The 20893-nt window shown below is 42.6% G+C and overlaps 1 protein-coding gene across 1 annotated transcript in view; it reads right to left on the reverse strand.

Annotated features, from left to right (window-relative positions):
* Positions 1-20893, reverse strand: part of LPHN3 (latrophilin 3) — a gene marked incomplete at its 5' end in the record, with an annotated part of 170479 nt that overhangs the window by 37382 nt on the left and 112204 nt on the right. Inside the window, 4 exons of the mRNA XM_008935601.1 lie at positions 7445-7536; positions 8954-9020; positions 16472-16692; positions 17200-17409. Coding sequence (XP_008933849.1) covers positions 7445-7536; positions 8954-9020; positions 16472-16692; positions 17200-17409 — 590 coding nt within the window. The remainder of the gene's footprint in view (positions 1-7444; positions 7537-8953; positions 9021-16471; positions 16693-17199; positions 17410-20893) is intronic.

A 20893-nucleotide genomic window follows, 5' to 3' on the forward strand; every position in this document is an offset into this window, starting at 1 on the left:
CAGCACCATATGAGACAAAGCCTGTGCTCCTGTACAAGAAAAGTGAGGCAGGTAGTTTCTAATGTTCAGCTCAGTACTCTGAAGCTAACATCTAAACTTTGCACAGGGGGAGGATTTCCAAGGGAGAGAAAAAGATATTCCTCATTTTCAGAAGTACTCAGATGGTTTGGTCATCCTTGCAAAAACACTCCTGTCAAATTTTCTTCTGACAGAGATTGTTCTGCCTGCATGTCGCAAGCACCGTTAAAACACACACTTCGTTTCTCATTTGAGTTTATTCAGATCTAAACACTGGTTTCAGGACTCCTTCTGTTCCCTGGGATCAGATTATCCTTTCCTGGAGTGGGGATCCAGGGTCACATTTAGCAGAGGTTCACAGTGGCTCCTGTAAGTCTTTGTATTCACTACATTGTGTTTCAAAACCTTTGTACCTTGTCCTTTCCGCCACTCATGCCAATGTACGCACCTCCTTGAAGCTGTGTGGGTGCATGTAACCTCTCCCCACTTGCTGCTCCAAAAAAGGAGTCTGTACCTTGCCACAGACCTTCAGCCCTTACTTCATCAGGATCTGAGAATGCTGAAGATACAGGATTGGGCCTTCTGCACCTAGACACCATGCTGGGCATGCTCCCAAGAGCTGGACACCTCCCCATCCACTCCCAAGCAACAGCAACCCCCAAAGGAATGAAGGATTAAAGGGCTGCTGTTCTGCAAGTCAAGTTCCCTGGATGAACCCAATGCAATACCAAATTCCAGACCCTTTGGCATCACAAACCGTTTCCAAGTTGTATGATCTTATGATTAAACAAAAAAAGATCTGGAAATAGAGAGATGAATTTAAAACTCAATAGAAAAAGATGGGGAAAAAAATAAACCTTATTGTCTCCTACTTTCACTTCTTTCTAAAACGGTTAGAATAAAGTACAAATTAATATTCCTTTAGTAAAAAGATACTGTCTTCAAATTACTGTTCTGCATCAGTAATGCAAGGTCTTACTATCAAAGGAGAAGAAATCTTGCATTTGCAAAAGTCTAACTCATTTCTCAGTGCACCAAACCCAGATTGTTTACTTTTTCTGCATTTCAATCAGCTGACTAAATAAAGCTAGACTGGTAAAATTCTGTTCCTGCCAGTACAATAGCACTGTGTTAAATCAAGAATAGAATTTAAATATTCCCACAGATGATTTTTGGAAGTTCTATTTAACCTTTGTTTTCAATTTTCTACCTAATTCTGAGTATTTTTTCGTGATTTAAGAAAATCCACAGGACTGAAACAACAGGCTAATCTGGGGGTGGGATTAGTCATGTCTCTTTAAATAAAATACATATGTTGAAGCAAGAAAATGAGCAGATAAAAACTTACACCCATACAACATATGCAGAGAGCAGGATATGGTAATAGTTTGTAAAGTAGGCGTATCTTCAAAAGGCCTTCTCAGTTTTGTGCCTGATGCTCCTCACCCTTTGCCTCCCCCAGCCTGGGCCAGATTCCCTAAAAGAGCCCAGACTGGGCTTTGCAAGGTTTTATATAGTAATAATAAATGTTGAGCATTTGCATTTAGCTCCTACTTTTGGCTTTTAAGTTGCATATTCTCAGATTTATTTCTGTAAACTTGTGAGCAAGAGACTCCCATGGGGAAGAAAAAAAAAAAACAAAACAAAGAGTATGGTGTGAGTTTTGTTTCAAGTGAGAAACTTGGGAGAACATATTCATTTATCCATCAAATCAGGGCTATGTGCCTTTAGCTCTGGGCTACCTGAAGCTCCTATGGCAGCCAGTGAGCTGAGAGGGGCTCATTTTGGTCATTTGGAGATGGATTTCTGAAGGCTGCAGTGTAGGGCATTTCTTCTTCATCATCCCCATTAATAGGATTTCAGCACATGTTCTTGTGAATCTGGCCACATACCTAAAAAGATTCCTTCATGTTCAGAATAAATACTTTTTTTTTTTTCCAAGGGAATTTCAGGTTTTTGATATAATATTTATTCTGTTGTTGCAGGAGTTGGGATGGGAGCACGTTTCCATGTGAGGGAAGAAAGCTGCAACAAAACTACATGATTAATGCCAGGATTAAACTATCTCAAGGCCCCTAATTAATAGTGCCTCTTTAGCAACAAAAGGAGCTTGTAGCTAAGACTGGGTCTCCCTGTCTGAAAGAAAGAAGATTACATTTCCATTATGACTTTCAGGTAGGTTTCTATTGCACTGGATAAGCTTTTTCAACAAACCCATGACTACAGCCCAACACTTTGAAAAGGTTCTCATGAGTTGTGCTTTCTAAAAAGCCACCAAGTAGCCTATGGCACAAGTCAAGCTATACCCTGGCTAAAACAATAATGCAATAAAATGAGACAATAAGAGAAGTGAGCTGACAAAGCTCTTTGCCTCCTGCCTTCTTTCTAGCAGGTCCACAACTGTGCTTGGCAGCTACGGTCGACATGTCAGCCTTCCAAAGTAAATAAAATAAAATCTTATTGCCACATACTGCAGCATAGAAGAATGTCAGGAAGTCTGGTCTGGCTGGGGGAAATGCTAACAAACCCAAGGGCAGCTAGGCAGTCCTGGGGGGAAAGGGGGTGGGTGCCCATAGCAACTTCAAAGGAAAAGTTCCATCCATAAGGAAGAGAAAGGACAGCTTCTGGTCTCTGCTAGGAGAGAGGAGATTTTACTCTCCCTCCACCAGCCGTTTGGAGATGCCCTCTGCAACTTCAGGTACAGTGGCTGCTTTGCCCTATGGACGAATCCTTTAATCTGCTTATAGGACTTGCCTTTTGTTAACTAAATGACTGCTCTCCCCACCCAATTTTCTACTAATTTTCTGGGTCAGTAACCAATGCACCCCACACTATGCACAATAACAGTACACAGCAAAGACAAGACCTCAGATTTTGAAAGATATTGTGAAAAGCACATCTGGATTAGTATCAGTGTAGGCCTTCTTTTTTCCCCTTACTAACGCAGCGATGACTCAGATGAGCAGTACTTAAATGGCTGCAGAGCAAGCACTGTACCGGCACACAATGCAAAGGCACTTAGGGAAGGGCTTCATCTGAAACCCTCTGTTTTGCACAGAGAATGGGAGTTAAGTATCCAGAAACACCTGGGTGGTTTCTCGTCTTGCAGCATCTGGTGTGGGTTGGATGAAAATCTTGTGTGCCAGGACCACAACTAGCCACAGTACATGCCTGACCACCCAGAAAGGAGCTGATGGATGGAAAACTGAAGACCCATGCTGGACTATTCACATGTCCTTCCTTTGTCACAGAAGGCTTCCTAAAGGAATGTGAATATAGAAAAGATTCAGTGCATTCCTGTCTATGACAGTCTGAGACATTTCATACATCTAACATCTATTTGGCACAATGGGAAAGCTCAAAGGAGAGACTTTGAGCTGCTAAACTCCAGAAATCATTCCACACAGCAATAACCTCCAGTAAAACAGCCTCACAGCTGCTCTGAAGTATTCCAGCTGGTAACACATCCTCACGAGAAGCCATCTGCTAGCAGGGGTGCATCAATACAGCACTGATAGGCCTATAGGCTCCACGTCACAACAAGGCAGCACAGCAGGCTTTGGCAATCCAAAAAGCTTGTGTAGTCCTTGGCTTGAAAGACCCATCTTCCCTGTAAGCTCATAAGAGCTGGGGGAGTTGATCCTCCAAAACAACACCTTCCTGGGTACATTTGTTGACAGGGAATCAGATTGTGCTCAGGAGCAATTTTGTGCACACTTTGCATCCCATTTACGCTCTCAGATGGGCCAGGAGTGAGACACAAGTGATGTGGGCAGAGCTATCAAAGACTAAGCCATGCTCCTCGTTGCTCATGTCTGTTCACCTATGTTTGCCAACAAGCTGTGTTGAGATAAAAGAGCAATGGCACCAGTGGACCTTGAGTGCCCAGACACAACCACTGGAAAAGGCTGGGAAGGAAAATCCCCTCCTACCCCACATTTGGGGAGTCATGGGCAGAAGCTACAACCACCACCAACCAAGAGGGAGACGTTTTGGTGTTCTTGTCTACATTGCTTCATTCTAAAGAGAATTTTAAAAGCCAGAGGAGATCTCCTATTCTGGGTAAACCCTTAAAATGTCTGTTTAAACACATTGAAGGAAGAAGTAAAGCTGAAGATTTTCCAAAAGGTCTTAGGTAAAAGCATGCTACTTTTGGTGATCATACCTGTTGTGAAAAGGGAGCTAGTCTGTCCTCCTGGCATCAGTGGCACTCACAGAAGTTCTTGCAGCTCTGAACAACATACCCCACGTACACGAGCTCACATCTCCTGGCTACATGACTCAAAAGCAGACTAGAGCATGAACCTTGCTGCCTCAGTGGGCACAACCGACCAAATCAGCTCAGTACCAACCTGCCATATAGGGAGGATGCTCTTGGCACAAGGGGAAGGACCCACGTATGTGGCTACCCTGCTTCCCTCTTGAAAGTGCTGGGCTATGCCAGAAAAGTGAATGTGGGTAAAAAAATTAACCAGCTCTCTTGCTGGGTAACTTGTGGGTAAACCTGTGCTCCACCACAGGAATGTCAGATTCCTCCATGCTGGCACAATAATACAGGGATTGTTCCTAAAGGTTAGGGAAGTTTATTTTTACAACTTTGCACAGTGCCTACAAATCTTTCAGCCACACAGCATCTGGTGCAGGCACTACCCTTAATGGCTTTTCTGTTGGTGCAGTAATTAAAGGTATCCCAGGTGACATCTGATCCCTTATCAAGTTCATTAATTTAAGTGGAGTTATTTGGCTCTCTATTTTCTATACTTCATAATGTATTTCTAACCTTTAAAGTGACATAGGCAAGCACCAGATTGCAGGGGCGCTTATTAACAGCCTATTAAAATATTTTATGGCCTTTATTTTTATGTTGCCATAGGGAATCAAGTATTTTGCTGTTGTTGAACAGGCTCAGGATTTATGTTGCGAGAGCTTCACCACAGCCCTAACACAGAGCAGTGCTAGGAAATTAACTGGGAGAACAAACTCCCATTCAGCTCCCCATGTGCCATAAAGCTGTCACACACAGATGGCAGCAAGGGGCCCTTCAGTGCAGGACCTTCGTTTGGTTTGTTTTTTTCTAAATATAAACCAATAAGACAAGATGCAAGGCCACTCTGAGAGCTAGCAAAGGCACTGCGTGTCTTGAGAAACAGATGTGGATGACTTTTCACCAACTGAATAGATCCATGGAGGCAAGCTCAGAAAGGGTCTTTCTGATCACCTGGAAAATAATGGCCTGTGGCTTTTTATTCCAGAGCTGCTGTACCACGTTCACACTTTGGAACCGAGTTAAAGGCAATGAATTTGGAAGGAGACCATGATCTTATCTAGAAGAAGACTACAATTTTACCAAAAAGACAACTATGATCTTACCTAAAGGTTTTCCAGAGACTGCAAGCCCACCACATTCCTAGGAAAAATCCCTCAAAGCTGAATTCCCTCCTCTGTTAAAAATCTGCACCTTCTCCTAACTCAAGCGTATCTAATACTGAGACTGCAAATGCCTTGGTTTTAGAGACTTAACTTTGCCCTGCTTAGGTATTCAGAAATTAGAGTCAGGTCCCTTCTGAAATCCTTGTTTTAATAAACCTCCTAGGGTGAGCCTGGGGTCTTCCTGAGGTTATATTAAGTTTCTCTTATTTTTTCAAGCATAAAAAATCATCTATAATGAAGCAATATGTTTGGAAGGGTATCAGCAACATACTTAGAAGTTTTTTAATTGCTTGTGTTTTCAAAATGTTTTAATGAAGTCAAATCAGGAATAGACACTCATCTGCCAAAGAACCTATAAAATATTTTACAATGACATTATAACTGATGTAAGTGGTTGTATAAATTCCTGGCATTTTAAACAAAGATACTAGAGATTAGCACAAACAGGATTATTCAGTATGCAATTATTATTTCTGCTTTAATTATAAGGGCTTTCCCCCCACACACACTTTTTAATTTAAATGTCATACTGCAAGGCTTTCTAGACAGATTTTGTGTGGGTAACCTTGGCAAGACTGTTCTCAGTGAGCAATCTCATAGTACTAATGCATGACGAGTAGTCATATTAGTAAGTGTTATTAAATGTACCATTCTTTTAACGCCTCATCCAAGACCAAAAGAAAGAGTACCATGCTGAGATCAGTCCTGGACATCCAGGAGGGACAGTTCCTCTGTTTTCATCTTATAGTGGAGCAACTGCGATAGAAGCAGAGGCACACTGCAGAGCAGCCTGCCTGCAACCTGGGCAGAGACAGACATGGCAAACCAGTGCCCTGCAGGTCCCAAGGCTCACTGGGGTCTCCTGCATTTGTACTGGCTTTGGTCCCCTTTCCTCCCGATCCTTGAAGAAGAAGCTGTGCCTAAGAAACTAAACTTCACCCACAGGACCGTGCCAGGTCATGGCATGCCAGCTGCATGGCAAGCCTTGCCTGCTGGGGAAGTTTTAAGGGGGGACTGACCTAGTTTAAATTAAAGCTGCATCTGTGAGAGCAGCTCAGCGGTAAGATCAATAACCTTGCTGAGAACTGCCTTGCAACTGAGCAATTCAGTCATCTCCTAATGAGCTCCCTTCATGCCTCTTCTTCTGCTCCCACCATGGAAGAGGGGGGAGAATCAACTTCCAGCCGTGTTGCACAACAGCCCTCCTTTGCTGGGTGGCAGTAAAGTGCTGACTCCCAACAATTTTCTCATCCTGAAGTTCATTAGATGGTTTTATTAATTAGCAGGCTCCCTATCTTATCACACGCTGCACCTGAAATCCCACTTGTATTTTTGAAGCAAGTAATTAAAGCCAGAGGTACTTGAATAAACAGGCACTGACAGAGACTAATATTCTATCAATATAATGAAGCAACTTGCTAGACAGTGAGATGCCCAGGCTCAGATGTTAACCAAGTCCAAGGGCAAAATATGCTTTGGCTGGCAAGCATGTTTTCTGATGTGGGCATCCCCAGGTAAACCCTCAAGTAACTTGCCTGAAACTAATCAGATTCTGGGGAGAATTTGGGTCATTAACTCTGTCAGGGGCCAAAACAAACAGAAAGAAGTAAGGCTGCCACCCTCAGAGCACAGAGAAATACTAATGATCAACAACTTCAACACCATCCCTGTAGAGAACGCAATAATTAGGCAGTAATTATTGGCCACTATTTCCTTTTTTTGTAGAGAGACTAGGAGGCTACCTGCTTCAAGAACAGCAAACGTAACTTCTCTTTCTTCATTCAGAATTGAATGGAAAATGCCATCGCTGTCAGTCAGATCACAATGCAGTGCTTCATCATCAGCCACTTGTTGCTACCTATTAGAAACCACTCTGCAGTGCCACAACCCAGCATATTGCCCCTGGTGATCACTCCTGCTGGCAGAGCTGGTACCCTCCTCAGAGAGAAACAAGGGCATAAAGAGCAAAAGTCAGGAACAGGCAGAGACCACTTACTTGATATTGTCAAGACATCCAGATTCAGGTTTCAGTATGGCAGTATGGTGAAACATTTTATAGAGAGCGATCCCAAGGAAGATGACGTTAAGCTGCAGCGGGGGGAGGAAGAATAAAAGGGTTACGTGACATGGCACAACACGATGGGGATAAAGTCAGCTTATTCTCTGTAACGAATGAGTTGCTGTAGGAAATTAGCTCTAAACCCACAGTTTTATAGTGGCTGAATCACAGAAAATTGCCAAGTACTTTGTAAGGTGAGTTGGCCTGCAGGCTGCAGGACCGGTGATGCTACAGTGTAACTAAAGCTGTGGCACTCTGTGTATTATTGATACAGGGCTGGTTCCAACATCAATTTAGTGCCTCAAATGATGTTACGGAAAATTAAAAATACTTGCTGTAACAGCTTTTCTGTGTCTGAGAGGCGGACAGTCATGAAAAGTCATTCCAAGCATCTTGTTTAGCTGGCCCTGTTATAATGAAGCAAAAAACCATCTTTTTTCTATGAATATATCTTTGAAATGTGGTGTAATGGGTAGATGGGCAGGGAAATCACAACTGCTGAAGATGCTTATACCATGTAAAGTTGAAAAACTAAAAGGAGAAAGAGTTTGATTTGCTCTGCAAAAGATGAGATGGTGTTTCAATGTCTCAGTGTTAACAAGGCTGCCAGTTCCTGGGAATAAGTTTCCCCCAAAGCCCAGGTCAATGTTTCAGACATAATCAAAAAAGGAAGATATCTTTTATTAATTAATTGGCTAAGGGGAAAAAAACAAAACAAAACAAAACAAAACACCAGCTGTAGCTGGTGGCTCAGCCCTCTTCCTGATGTGGAAGGCTGCTGAAAAGGCCCCCAGTTGCAGGAGAAGCAGGAGAAGAAGGGACAATGTCTGCATTGAAGTGAGAGTGCCTGGTTTGCTGTGTTAGCCAAACTGTAGTCTATTCAAAACAAAGGATGGTTTATTTAAGCCATATTGTAGCGATTAAAGTATGAGAAAACTCCAGCTGCCTCTAAAGTTGGGTTGTCTACCTTGTTGCTATGCTAGCTGATACGCTGGCAATGTGCTTAACTGTGAAGTCACACAAGCTTCAACTTCTCCTGGGAAGGAAAAACCCCCATCAAACCTCTCTTCCAGTCTGGACTTTATTCTGTCCTCCCCCTGCCCCAGTTTTCATTTTTTGCATCATCAATGCAAAACTTTGCTCTGGAATTCAAAAGAGGGGGACAGTAAGGGGCACCCAAATAACGTTTGACAATTCTAAATGTCCAAGGGTAGAAACCAAACTCTGCAAGTGCCTGCTCCAAAGCTCCCTGGCCCATTTTGAACAAGTATTTTGCAACGTCAAGAGCCTCTTGTAATGAGGGCCTAATTGCTTGTGCCAGGTGGGGTCAAAGAAGAACATGCCTTTCTCAAATTAATCTGTGTAAATTAGAGATAAAGAGTAAAGGGACAGCAAAAATTTTATTTCTTGACCTGAGAGATGGAGTAGTTAATTAGGAGTTCTTACCATAATTATCAAGGTCGCTGGTCCTATAAAGCTCCAAATAAAGTAGGTGTCAAGTCGGAGCCAACATCTGTAATGAAACACAGGGGAGAGAAAGCATTCAAGGATTGCACCCAGGACATACATCACGAGTGAGCGAGTGACAGAGAAGAATGTGAGCTGCAAAACACGCCGGTGGGAGACAGGAAATATTACATTGCTTGTTCATTTAAATGCTGAATTATGTGCTCAATTTCTGACAGCGCTATTGATGGAGTAATATAATTACCTCTGGAGGAAGCAGGGAGAAAATGGCACAAGGCCTAGTTGCTAAGGCTTTCTGCATCTGTCAGAAAAAAAAAACATTAAAACTGTGTTTTTGTTTTTTTTTTTTTTTAAGGAAGGTGTCCGATGAGCTTCTTTGCTTTAAGCTCCTCTTCCCTCTCTGGCTCTGATGCACAGCAAGCTGCCTGTCAAGTGTCAAGCAAGATGACATCTCTCCAGCAAGCAGATCAGAGCAAGTTTGGTGCAAAAAGGAAGCATGATTTGGGTAACAGAAGGCTGAGGTTTAATTAGGTTCAACAGCTTCCTCTTTAGAGTGTTTTATTCCCCTGAAACTCCAGAATGTTTTGTTTCCACTAATATTTTGAGGGTTGCATATGGTCTGCACTATCACATGAAGTTGATTCATGGCTTAAAACTAAATTATTAATCACTTAATTTCAACCGCATTTAATACTCCCCACATTTTTTAAGGCCCCTGGGAAATTATATTTCCATTCCTAGTTCATTCCAGGCAACAGGAAGATAAAATGGAAGTGACTGGTTACAAGACAGATGAATATAAATTCCAAGAAAGTTTTGCACGATGTTTAAAATAATAATATCTTGTCGTGTTTGCAGCTCTGCAAATCACAGCTCCGTTTATACACAGAGGAGTCCGAAAGCATAAAACCCCTCTTTGACAAACCATCCAATGGAATTTTATGATCAGGCAAGCAACAGGAACTGTATATATAAATTTATCATGGTGGAAGAGATAGCAGTTCTCACAAATGACAGCTCTAGTGCACGTGCTGAATGTTTTTTTTTCCCTTCCAATGGGCTTTGCAACAGGCAGAAAGGTCTGTGCCAGCAGCCCCATGGAAGAGGTCAGCAGGAATCACCTGCCAAGAGAATAAAACATGACCTGAATCTCTACGACTGGGGGAAGCTAAGGTATGAATAAATTCAAAGATGTAGAGCAAGTTTCCCACTTCCTTCTCTGACCATATAAATTTCAAGCCTCGTCAGCGTTGAAGATATATTGCTATAGATATAGTCGTACAACTATTTGTCACAAATTAAAATACCGTCACTGCCATGACTGCCACTCTTGAACTGCCTCTGAAACCGTTCATCCAAAATCTTCGTGTGACAGCATCAAAATCTTAACATGAGAGGCAAACAGAGGCTTTCAGAGCAAGTGCAGGGAAATCTTGTTTCCTCTGTGGCTGACAAAGTTCAAGGTGATTCAGATGCAGCTGATAATGGAACAACACAAGTGACTAGAACCTATTTGAATGTGATTTCCTACAGAAAAGGGTTTATGTGCTCATGACATCTGTATATCACCCATAATAACATCGGAAATGTCGCCCAGTTGCAACTAGATTTGACAGAGGAATAAGGGTTTTGAGGACAATGAAGTCCCTGTAAAAAGTCCTCCCCACCATCCCTGAAAAAAACTTGTCCACATAGCAGCTGTTCAGATATTACACAGCACTTCAGACTTTATATCTACCCCACCCCATAGGAAAAAAGCATAACTAGTGCTTATGCCTCAGCTACTACATATAAATCAGGGAATACGGAACCCCACAAATTTTTCTACTGATAATGAGTGCTAGTGTATGGGAGAGGACTCAGAGGGTTGCTTGCTTGTCTGTTTTTAAATTAAAACATTTTTAATTTTTTTTTTTTTTTGCCAGTTTAACATTCAAAACATCCCCTAGCCCCTGCTGCACAAGAGTGGGGAGCAGAGTGTATTTTAATTGCCAAGCAACTTGGTTTTCCTTCAGCACAAAGAGCAAACAGGCTCTTGGAAAGCCCAGGGAGAAGGAAAGACATAAACCCTCGTTACTCCTGAAAGCATGTTGGCCAGCCATATGGTCACATCTGATGCAGCTGTTTTTGAATGCATATAGATGGGGGCATGGGGCATATTGATGAAAGCTGCACTACAGCACGAGGGGAAAGCCGTGCCGAGCTGAGCAAAGGAGCGCAAAGCAACTGGTTTCCTTTCCAGACAGCCACATGGATGAAATTTTCCACTCCATTCCACTAAAGAATCTGTCTTTTCAGTTGCGGAGAACATGAGATGGATGCTGTGGAGTGGATGGGAAACAGTCAAGGAGCCAGGTCCTGCCCTCAGGATAAGCAGGGGACAGGCATGGATCAGAATGTACCTCTTCCAATGAGAGACAGCTTCATCTAAGCAATAGTACAGCACCTGAAAATGAGAGGCTTTTTTCTTTTTTTTTTTTTTTTTGCCTCTTTGCATGCTTTAAACAACCTGATGTCATTTTTTATTTGTTTGAATAGACAAATCACCTTTCTATGAGACTGTGTATGACACTCAGCCGTGGGCAATTAAATGGAAAGCTGCAGGACTGCCTCTAATCTGCAAAGGGACTTTAAAAAGCTGGGCTTTTTGTGGTCATCAGGAAGAGATACAACTTTGAACCCGTTTAAGTCATACCTCATTAAAAATGCAAATTAAGACCAAAACATCAAAACACAGGCATCTTGCCAATTGTGTTGAGAAGCTGTAAATTGCTAATCAGACAAGTACCACACTGAGCTTTTCTTCCCTTAAAAGACAAAAACCCCCCACACAATGAGCCGCATAAATGAGCTCCTCAAAACAAGGAAGCAATCAGGCAACTCACTTCCCAAAGTTGCTAATCTTGGGCTGCCGAGTTACTTCTGACCCCCCATGAGCAGCTGCACCGTGAACATGGACTTGTCGCATTGCAAGTTTAGACTCTGCTGCCGTGATGCAAATGAGCTGCTTCAGTACAAGGCAGAGAGGATCCTCTGAAAATCTGTGGGTGCAGGGAATGCTGCTCAAAGCTCCACTGCTTCTTCCAGGAGTCACATCAGCATATTCAGTGCTCATAATGACCTCCACAGCACTGCTTTCCTTTACTTTTTAATTTCCTCCTTTTCCCCAGAGACAAGTCTCTATATTCACCTACAGCTTTTCCCAAGTAATAAAGACTACAAAGAGTTTACTCTATTTTCTGCATGAAGAGAAATCAAATACTAAACTATCCCTGGTGTGCATTAAATATAACCAATAAACAATCATTAGCTGCCATTGGACCATAAAATCTGAAGAACCCTAAACATATCATGCTGTTCGTGGGAGCTCAGTGGTTTGTTTCACGTGGCTATACAGCCTCCTTGTCTGGGTGCAGCTATGGGATATGTATGCACAAGACGTGCCTTTCAGGGGTGCAATACAGGTTCTGCTTAATGCAGTCCAGCATCCACATTGCTCATGCTGCCTCCTCCAAACACCCAGCAGGAGCACTGAAAATAAAACAAGTTCAGTGGAGCCACCCCAGACAGACTGTATTGTTGGAAGCTATTTTCCGAGCAACATTAACATGCATAAAATGTCTGTGGCTGGCTGATGGACTTGGAGGCTGTGTACATACACCGGCCTTTCATTCTGCTTTCTGACAGCTGGATTGCTTACCACGTATATCCTGCTTTATAGCATACCAAATGGGGGGAGAAGGGAGGAGAAACAATAGAGAGATTCCTGTCATGATAAATTTGATCACCAGTGGATTAATATACCTATAAGTATGTTTTCTAAAATATATGGAATCATTCAAAGCTTAGCTGTTTTCCTCTGAGATTTTTAAGAGGCATTGATATGAAACCCAAGACAGCATGGGAATATGGAATAGCTTCTTTTCAATTTTGGACAGCCTGTTACTCGAGTGAGTCCTTTCAAAGGGAGACCATTAAAGTCTTATCCAACTCTTTACTGAATTCTAGACACAAGTTATTTTCAAAAACTAACAACAACTTCAAATGCTAATTTCCCTCTCCATTTCACAGCATGGACCACCATGATGCTCAATATCAGATCCAGCCAGGAGATGGATGGATTTGTTTAACTCACAGGACAAGGCAAATGGTGTAACTTTTAAAAACTGCACTCCCAGTATCTTCCTTTTTGCAGCAAAACTTGAGGCATAGCTATTTAAGAGTCAGCAACTGAAGACCTGGCCTGTAGGCAATAGTCACTTGGAATTCATGGGAGCATTGCCAGAATTGCTTCAGCAATGTTGTAGGTCCACGGTGTCTGTAATGAGGTCTCCTGTTTTTCCCTTTTACTTTAGAAATTACAATCACAACAAGGTAAGATGCAACGTTTCTTATTTATGTGGAGGAAAGGGCCAAACACAGCTCAACTTGCTCACATAAAAAGTCCCTGCTGGCTCAAAGGGGTTGATCTTTTAATGGAATTGCTACACTGCTGTTTTGTTATAAAAGCAGATTAATCTCTTAATAGGTGTGGTTTGAACTTCTCTTAGACAAAAAAAAAAAAACAAAAAAACCCCAAAAAAACCACCACGCCACACCAAAAATACCCCACAAAAACAAACAAAACAAACAAAAAAAACCCAAAACAACAACAAACAAACAACAAACCAACCAAACAAAAACAAACCCCAAAGTAAAGGATCAATTATAATCCTTGGAATAATTAAGTGTAAGAGTATATCTTTACTGTGCAGTTACTCCAGAATGCCAATAGGAATATTAGGACATGGTATACTTCCAAAAATCCCAAGCACCCAGCAATGAGCAAAGGAACAGAGAGAGGAACAACTGTCTGCTCCTGGTTATGTAATCTGGGCCCGTGTTACAGGAGGGTTGGATTTAGAAAGGAAAATGAAATCAAGAAAATCTACACTGGGTGTCTAAGCAAATCACTCTGAGATGTATGAACGGTGGCACCAAATGCCAGACAAAAAACAAATAACTCTAACAGCTCCATAAGTCTTGCTTAAACAAATGCAATAAATAATGGAGGGAGGCAAGTAATATATTCCAGAGGATGTTTTACAAAACCTGGCAAAACCAAGCAACTTCTTGCAATCAAATTATATATGCCTGGCATATAGTTCACTACAAATTCTAATCAGTTCTACCTTTCTAATAACATTATACAGAAAAATACATCATCATCCATCAACCAGATGGAGCATGATAGTTATACAAAACACATTGTATGTTTTTTATTTTCCACTATGAGAACGTGATAAAATTGTGCACCGTGCAGTTAGCGATTATAAATAAATATTTTAGGCTCTGCAAATCTCTGTAAATATTTATTTGAAAAATATTATATATGCACGTTTAACCATTAAAAATACTGCTTTATGCTGTGGGAAGGGAGAGAGATTTTACTGGCACAGACACAGGACTGCTGCCTCCTCAACACAAAGATAGCAAAGTTCTGTTGTTTGTCTCCTGTGAATTTCAGCCAAACTTTCTGCTGTACCTCCCATGCCTTAGAAACACTTGGGCACCCAAGGCTGGTTGGGAAAAGGCAGTATTTAGCTGTGCTTCAGAAAGGCCCTTATATCCATTTCACAGGAGTGGAAATGCCTCAGCAATGCAAGGCTGCCATGGTGCTTTATGGGAGGTGTGGTTAGATGCTGTGTGTTCCCACTTTCTGCAGGCAGCCTGTTGCCTCCTGCTATTTCCCACAACCTACACTGGTGCTCAGATTGTCCCTGCAGAGTATCACGAGGGACTTCATAAAGATGAGGGCAGATGATGTCTTGGGGATGTCCTTATGCTATGAGGGAACCACGTAAGACTTTTTCAACACCCAACAGTTGTAGGGCACTGTATGAGAATACAGTTGGTGCTTTCCTTCATCTCAAATCAGTTGCAACGCTAGGTTTTCTTAGTAGGCTCAGCCAGGGTTAACCCACCACAGCAGCCCAAAACATTGAGAAGTCAAAAGGATTGCTCTGATGCTACAAGCCCTGTGATGGTAACACTGCAGAAGTCACAGGCTGAACAGCACACAAGACAGCCACTAAAACCACAGGCTGCAAGCTGGGTGGGGACACAGCTCCAGTGACGGCAGATGCATGGGAGTATCCAGATAGCTTTCCTGGGAGCCAGACTCGTGGCCCTTCAGCTGTAACATGTTTGAGGCTCCACATGCCCCATGTAAGTTACTGTGAGGAGACAGGTCCTCTGTAGAAACACTGCTGGAAGAACAAATTTGTCTGACAAGGTAGAATGTTTCAATACTGGATTCAATGGGTGCTCATATGCTGCCTAAGAGGGGGTGTGAACAAAAGAGTTGGTTGGGGCAGAGAGCAGGTGCCAGCTGATGGGAACAGTCTTCTCCAGAAACTGTCATCAGCTGTTTCATTACTCCTTCTTTGTTCTCTAGGCTTGGCAAAGTCAGACAAACTGCTTTGGATAAATTGGTAGAGATCCTTGAAAACAACTCCTTCCTACCTTTATTTGTGTGGGCCGCTTCCGTTCTACAAAGTATGACATTTATACAAGTTCAGGTTGCTGTTCTCCTACTCATGGGAGGAACACGACACAGATATCTAGCTAGGCTCCAACCCTTCCTGCTGGCACAGTAATGGATCATGAGCAGCTCCACTGCTCTACAGACTTGCTTCCACAAGAAGTAAGGTTCATATATACCAATAAGGTTTCAGGCAAAAATTCTGCAGTTGAATTTAACAGAATATCAACTGCTGCCACGGCCTGACCTGACCTATGCTAACAAAGAGCTTGAAAAACGCCACTGGCTCATTGCTATGTATGCCTTCAGATAGAACCCTTAACTCAGTTAGAATGACAGGGGAACGGCAGACTGACAAGGGAAAGCAAAAAAAGAAAAGTCAATAAAAACACACTGTTAGTGCTATTGTAACAAAGCTGGCAAGGAAAATTAAAGGCTTGGTTTTCCCTTTGTTTTCCATTAGACGGTGTTGCATGATCATCTAAATTATGCTTTGATACCAGCTTCAGCAATGTTGAAAACATTTAAGAATATTCATAATGATAAATGATGTAGCTGTTTCAATTTGCAATGAGTCTAATGCACTCCACAGTCACCACCTATTTTGCTTGCAGGCTCTGTTAATTTGATAGAATACTTAAAAAAGAGGAAGAAGAAAACAGTATTTCATCATCCAAATGAGAAATACTCTTTGGTTAGAGAAGAAGGATGACCTTGTTGGTACAGTACCAAGCTGAGACATGGGACAGCCACCTCTGCTGATGTTATGCAATGATGTGATAAACTCTTCCTTGAATGACTGCCGCAAGAAAAATGAAAAACCCTTTACAAATCATTTCATAGTGGGGAATTCGTCCTGTATCATCACAGACTGGGTTGAAGTCACAGGTGAGCTTCTGGGCTCTTCACTTCCCTTTGCCATGCCCACTCCCACCCCTCCTGACCTGGCCCAAGCACTGCCAAGCCCCACTCACACTTTGTCTGTGCCATAGCTCCGGTAGTCCACCGCTGCTGATACAGCCACTATCAGTGCAGGCATGCCATAGCCGACCAAATAGAAGTACTTCCTCCGGGAGTGTTCACTCTCAAAAACCTCCACCAGCATGATGTAGAGCTGCACCCCCTCCAGGAACATCCAGGTGAAAGCTGCCAGGAAGAAGAAGTGCAGGAGGGCAGCAAAGACGGCACAGGCAATCTGCATGTGGATTGAAAATAGCAAGAGAAGGTGTTTGTACCGTGCTGAATTAATGCAAAGGTCAGGATTACTCTTACTGGGAGGTTTAATAAGAATGAGAGTTCTTATCTTCCCTTCTCCAAAAGAAGAATTTTTTTTTTTTTTTTTTACTTGGAAAATGTGCATAACTATTTCAAATTAGACACATCTCTGCTTATTTAATTTATATTCAAAGATACAACAGTAGGTATGCCTACAGTCTGGTAAATAAAGATATAAAGATGTACATAGTGTAAGGGTATTTTTACAACCCTCTTATTAAACATACACACACTCATTATTTCCAAACTACTCACATGCAGCCTCTGAAATCACAGCAGGCATCAGCATTTGTCCCCCAGTTAAAGTCAGAGACGACTCATGCACGGAATTGAAGCAGCATGGAATATATCTCACTGCATGGTCAAACAACCCCTAAGCACTGAGACAAGAGCCTGAGGTGGGAACAGAAAGTGTTTTGCCTCTTACCGGCTGGTCAGTCCGGTTGATGCCAATGAGGAAAAGGAGTTCTGCCACAAAAAGGCTGATACACAAGTTCTTGTGAATCGTGTTGCGGTCACTCTGCAGCCCACGGAAGAAGCAGAAAGTGAAGATGCAGATCAGGAGGCAGACCAGGGAGAGCAGGATGCCAACCCACGTGATAAAGTCCAGGAGCAGGTCATGGACTGCATCACTGTGCTGGAGATAAAACAAACAAAAAAAATCATCAGTTACATGATGTCTAACACACATCCTGGACACCTAGTGAGGTTGTCTGATACTTTTTCCCAAATATTTGTATCCACTCAACAAGCTGGGGGGTGCAAGGGAGCAGCAGCACAAAGACTAAATGGACCTAGACTTGAATCCTGTATCAAGAAAGCTGCAACCTGAAACACAGACTCCAAAGCGTCTGGCAAGCTGCAGGTGCCCTGAACAGACTCAGACTTCAGAATATCCTAGAAACAATGATGCTGTTGTTGAAAACACCAGGATGTCACAGCCAGTCTTTGTGCAGCTCCATCTTTCACAAACACAGCAAAGGAGCAGACACGTAATACAAAGAACCATCGAACACTATGATTCGACTGTAAAAATGTGTCATGCTAATGACACTGGGGAGATTACAATCACAAGTCCATTACAAATATTTACCAACAGCGAAAAAAAAAAAAAAAAAACCTCTCTAAATATTCACAGAGACATATGAGCTTGGAGGCTTTGGGCAGGAAGAGATTGCTTAAATGTTGTGTTTGGGTTTGTTTTTGGTTTGGTTTGTTTTTTTTTTTTTTCCCTAGGGAGGAAAAAGAAAGTTTGATTTTTTATTTTTCAAACCCTGGAGCTATATTTTGAAACTCCTGGGATGTCAGACTGATCCCTAGAACACTACTCAGAAAAATAGACAGACCTTTTAACATGAATTTGCTTTTAAATTGCAATAGAACCATGCTTTTAATACAGCCCGGAAAGTGAGTGATACCTTGTGATGAAACTGTAACATGATTTTGCCCAAAGCCATGCAAACATGGCCATTGCAGTGGCAAAGTCAGGCAGCCCAGGAACACGGTTTTATGAGGGGTAGCTTGGTGTGCTTTGGCTCTGCTGATAAAACACCACTGGATTTCTCTGGAGCTTACTTTTGCATCTCCCTCACAGAAAGAGGAGGGGGTTGCTGGGACCCTGAACATTGAGGGTATCCCACCACCTTGTCCCTTATTCAGGCTGTGAAACTCACCTGTAACTCACCAGATGCAGTGAAATTAGAGATATCATTACTTAGCAAAATGAAATAAGCAATGAGAAATACATGGTGATTCATGAGACAGCTGCTCAAGGCTAAGTGGTTAGAGTCAATGAGCTCAGGGAAAGATTGGCTGGAAGTCTCTGAGGGCTTTTCGAGAAGACCAGAGAGGATTTAAAACCAGCTTTGTGGTCCACTAGGCTGTGTTATAAGTAGTATTCACATCCTCCTCCACTTTTTGATGACTTGGGCATTATGTAGGCTGGCAAATACAATAGCATCAGACTTCAAAAAGCCAGGACAAACTGGAAACATTTTCCTCCCTGTAGGATAAAAGCTTATGACAGATGGAGGGAAAAAGTGATTAATTTATCCATTTTCTTTGCCTGTTTGCCAATGATAAAGCCACATCAAATGTCAGGCCTTTCCTGATATACACTCTGCTATGTCAGCACCTGTGGGAAAAAACTCAAACCTTTCAGCTCTTTGGCTTTATCAGCATGAATGATAGGCATCAAATGGTAATAAAAGATGGGGAGCAACCTTCCACTCCATCTCTTCCATGTTGGAAGATTTCTCTCCAGGGAGACTTGGAGGTAGAGAGATGAGGGCTCCTTTCCCAAGCACTTCTGCAGCTCTTTCTGAGTGTTTCTAATATCTAAGGAACTAGGGCTTGCAAGTCCAACAAAGAGGCAAGACACAAATTGTGTGCTTACAGTAGATCATGACAGAAATGCCTATTCTAGCCAGCTCCTCCAGCAGCACCCAGAAAACTGAGAAGATGAAGCACATGTCTTTTTCCTGGCAGCCGTGAATTGCTGTATCTCAGTGTCATTACAGCTCATCCATCCCTCTTAACTCAGTACAGAAAAATGTTAATGTAAACCTTGCACCTTGCAAATCATTCTTTCTTTCGTCTGAGGCTGCTGGGAAATGGCAGGAGAACATCTGCCTGAACAACCCCAACAGCTCACCTGATCAGATCGCCCTGCCAGGCTGAAGGGGCTCTTGGACTGGGCAAATGGGGCAAGGCAGCTAATGTGGGCAGATGCAAGGAGAAAGAAACCAGGCAAGTTTTGGCCAGATGTATCCATCCCATCCAGAGGAGGCTAACAGCACAGATTCATCTGTCCCAAGACAAATCCTGGCACAGGGAAAGCTCTCTGAGGGCTTTTTCCCCTACATGAGACAAATCTCACAGATCTGAACTCCTGCACCTATCACAAAACCATAAATCTGCTGACTTGAAGACACAATGCACAAACTAGGGGTGGTTTTGTTCCTGGAGAGGCATCCTGCCGTTTAGGTTCATGGTCTTCCTCAGGGAAGGATCACTTGCCCACAGAGCAAGAAATGCATACTTAGCAAAAAACTCGGACTTCATTGCTCTATTAGTATTATCAATCTTACAACTCTTCTTTTTAATATTAATTTTAATGATAACACTGACTTTACATATATAACACCCATCCCTGGAGTACTAGGAAACAAACACAAAAACTTATCTGTAATTACAACCTGCCCCCTCCAAACTCAACAAACTCACGAAAGAACAAACAAAAAGGAATAATAAACAATAAAGTGAGAACAAGAGCAATTTAAAAACACCTCAAGGGAAAAAAAAAATAATCTGTAGCTTTACTAGTAAAGTCCAAGAGAAGAAGCGAGCTGGATTTCAAAGGCTCAGTGCACTTTGTTCTGTTTGGGATGCCCAGTTTCAGGTGCAACAGCAGAGCCAATGGGCCAGGGAGGGGTTGGCAAGCATAGGCATCCTTCCCATGGCAGCACCTACTGCCCCTGGGCCGGGTGTATCCAGAGCTTTTTCACCAGCAAGTCCAACAGAAGGGAATTTGCCTTTTGCTGGCAACTGAAACTTGGCCACAGGCCACACAGCAGAATAATCTGGGAACAGGAGGACTCCTGGTCATCACTCCTCAGTGTCATGAGATTATCGTTGCCATCATCTAATCACTATGTGACAAATAAGGGAGCAATGTACCTGGTTCATACAGTTGGTATATGGTGTTCCAGGATTAAGTATGATAAACAGCACACCAAGATTTTGTACCTGGAATGCAGTCTCTGAGCCTGGTCCCTCAACTGCAGAGTCAGGCAAGAAGCAAATTCTCTCTTTACCCTGCCCAGAATGGTTCAAGCTCCCTAACAGGATAAAATACCTTTGATGTGTGCACTAATGATATTCTCCCAGCACCTCACAAGCCCTAGGGTCCCTAAGGCATGCAAAATAAATCTGAAAACATCAGTGTATTGACAACACTCAGCTTTTGTTCTTGATAATCTCCCCAAAGACCTGAGCAACCGGAAGGGCCCATGGGATATACTAGATGTCAGTCCAAGGGACAATTTCCTGACAGCATCAATCAAACACCTCCTTGCCCAAATGCATCATGGCTGTCAAGATTGGTGCTATACGGCCCAGCA

The sequence above is a fragment of the Merops nubicus genome, unplaced genomic scaffold (genome assembly GCF_000691845.1).
Source record: "Merops nubicus isolate BGI_N331 unplaced genomic scaffold, ASM69184v1 scaffold1502, whole genome shotgun sequence".
Lineage (NCBI taxonomy): Eukaryota > Metazoa > Chordata > Aves > Coraciiformes > Meropidae > Merops > Merops nubicus.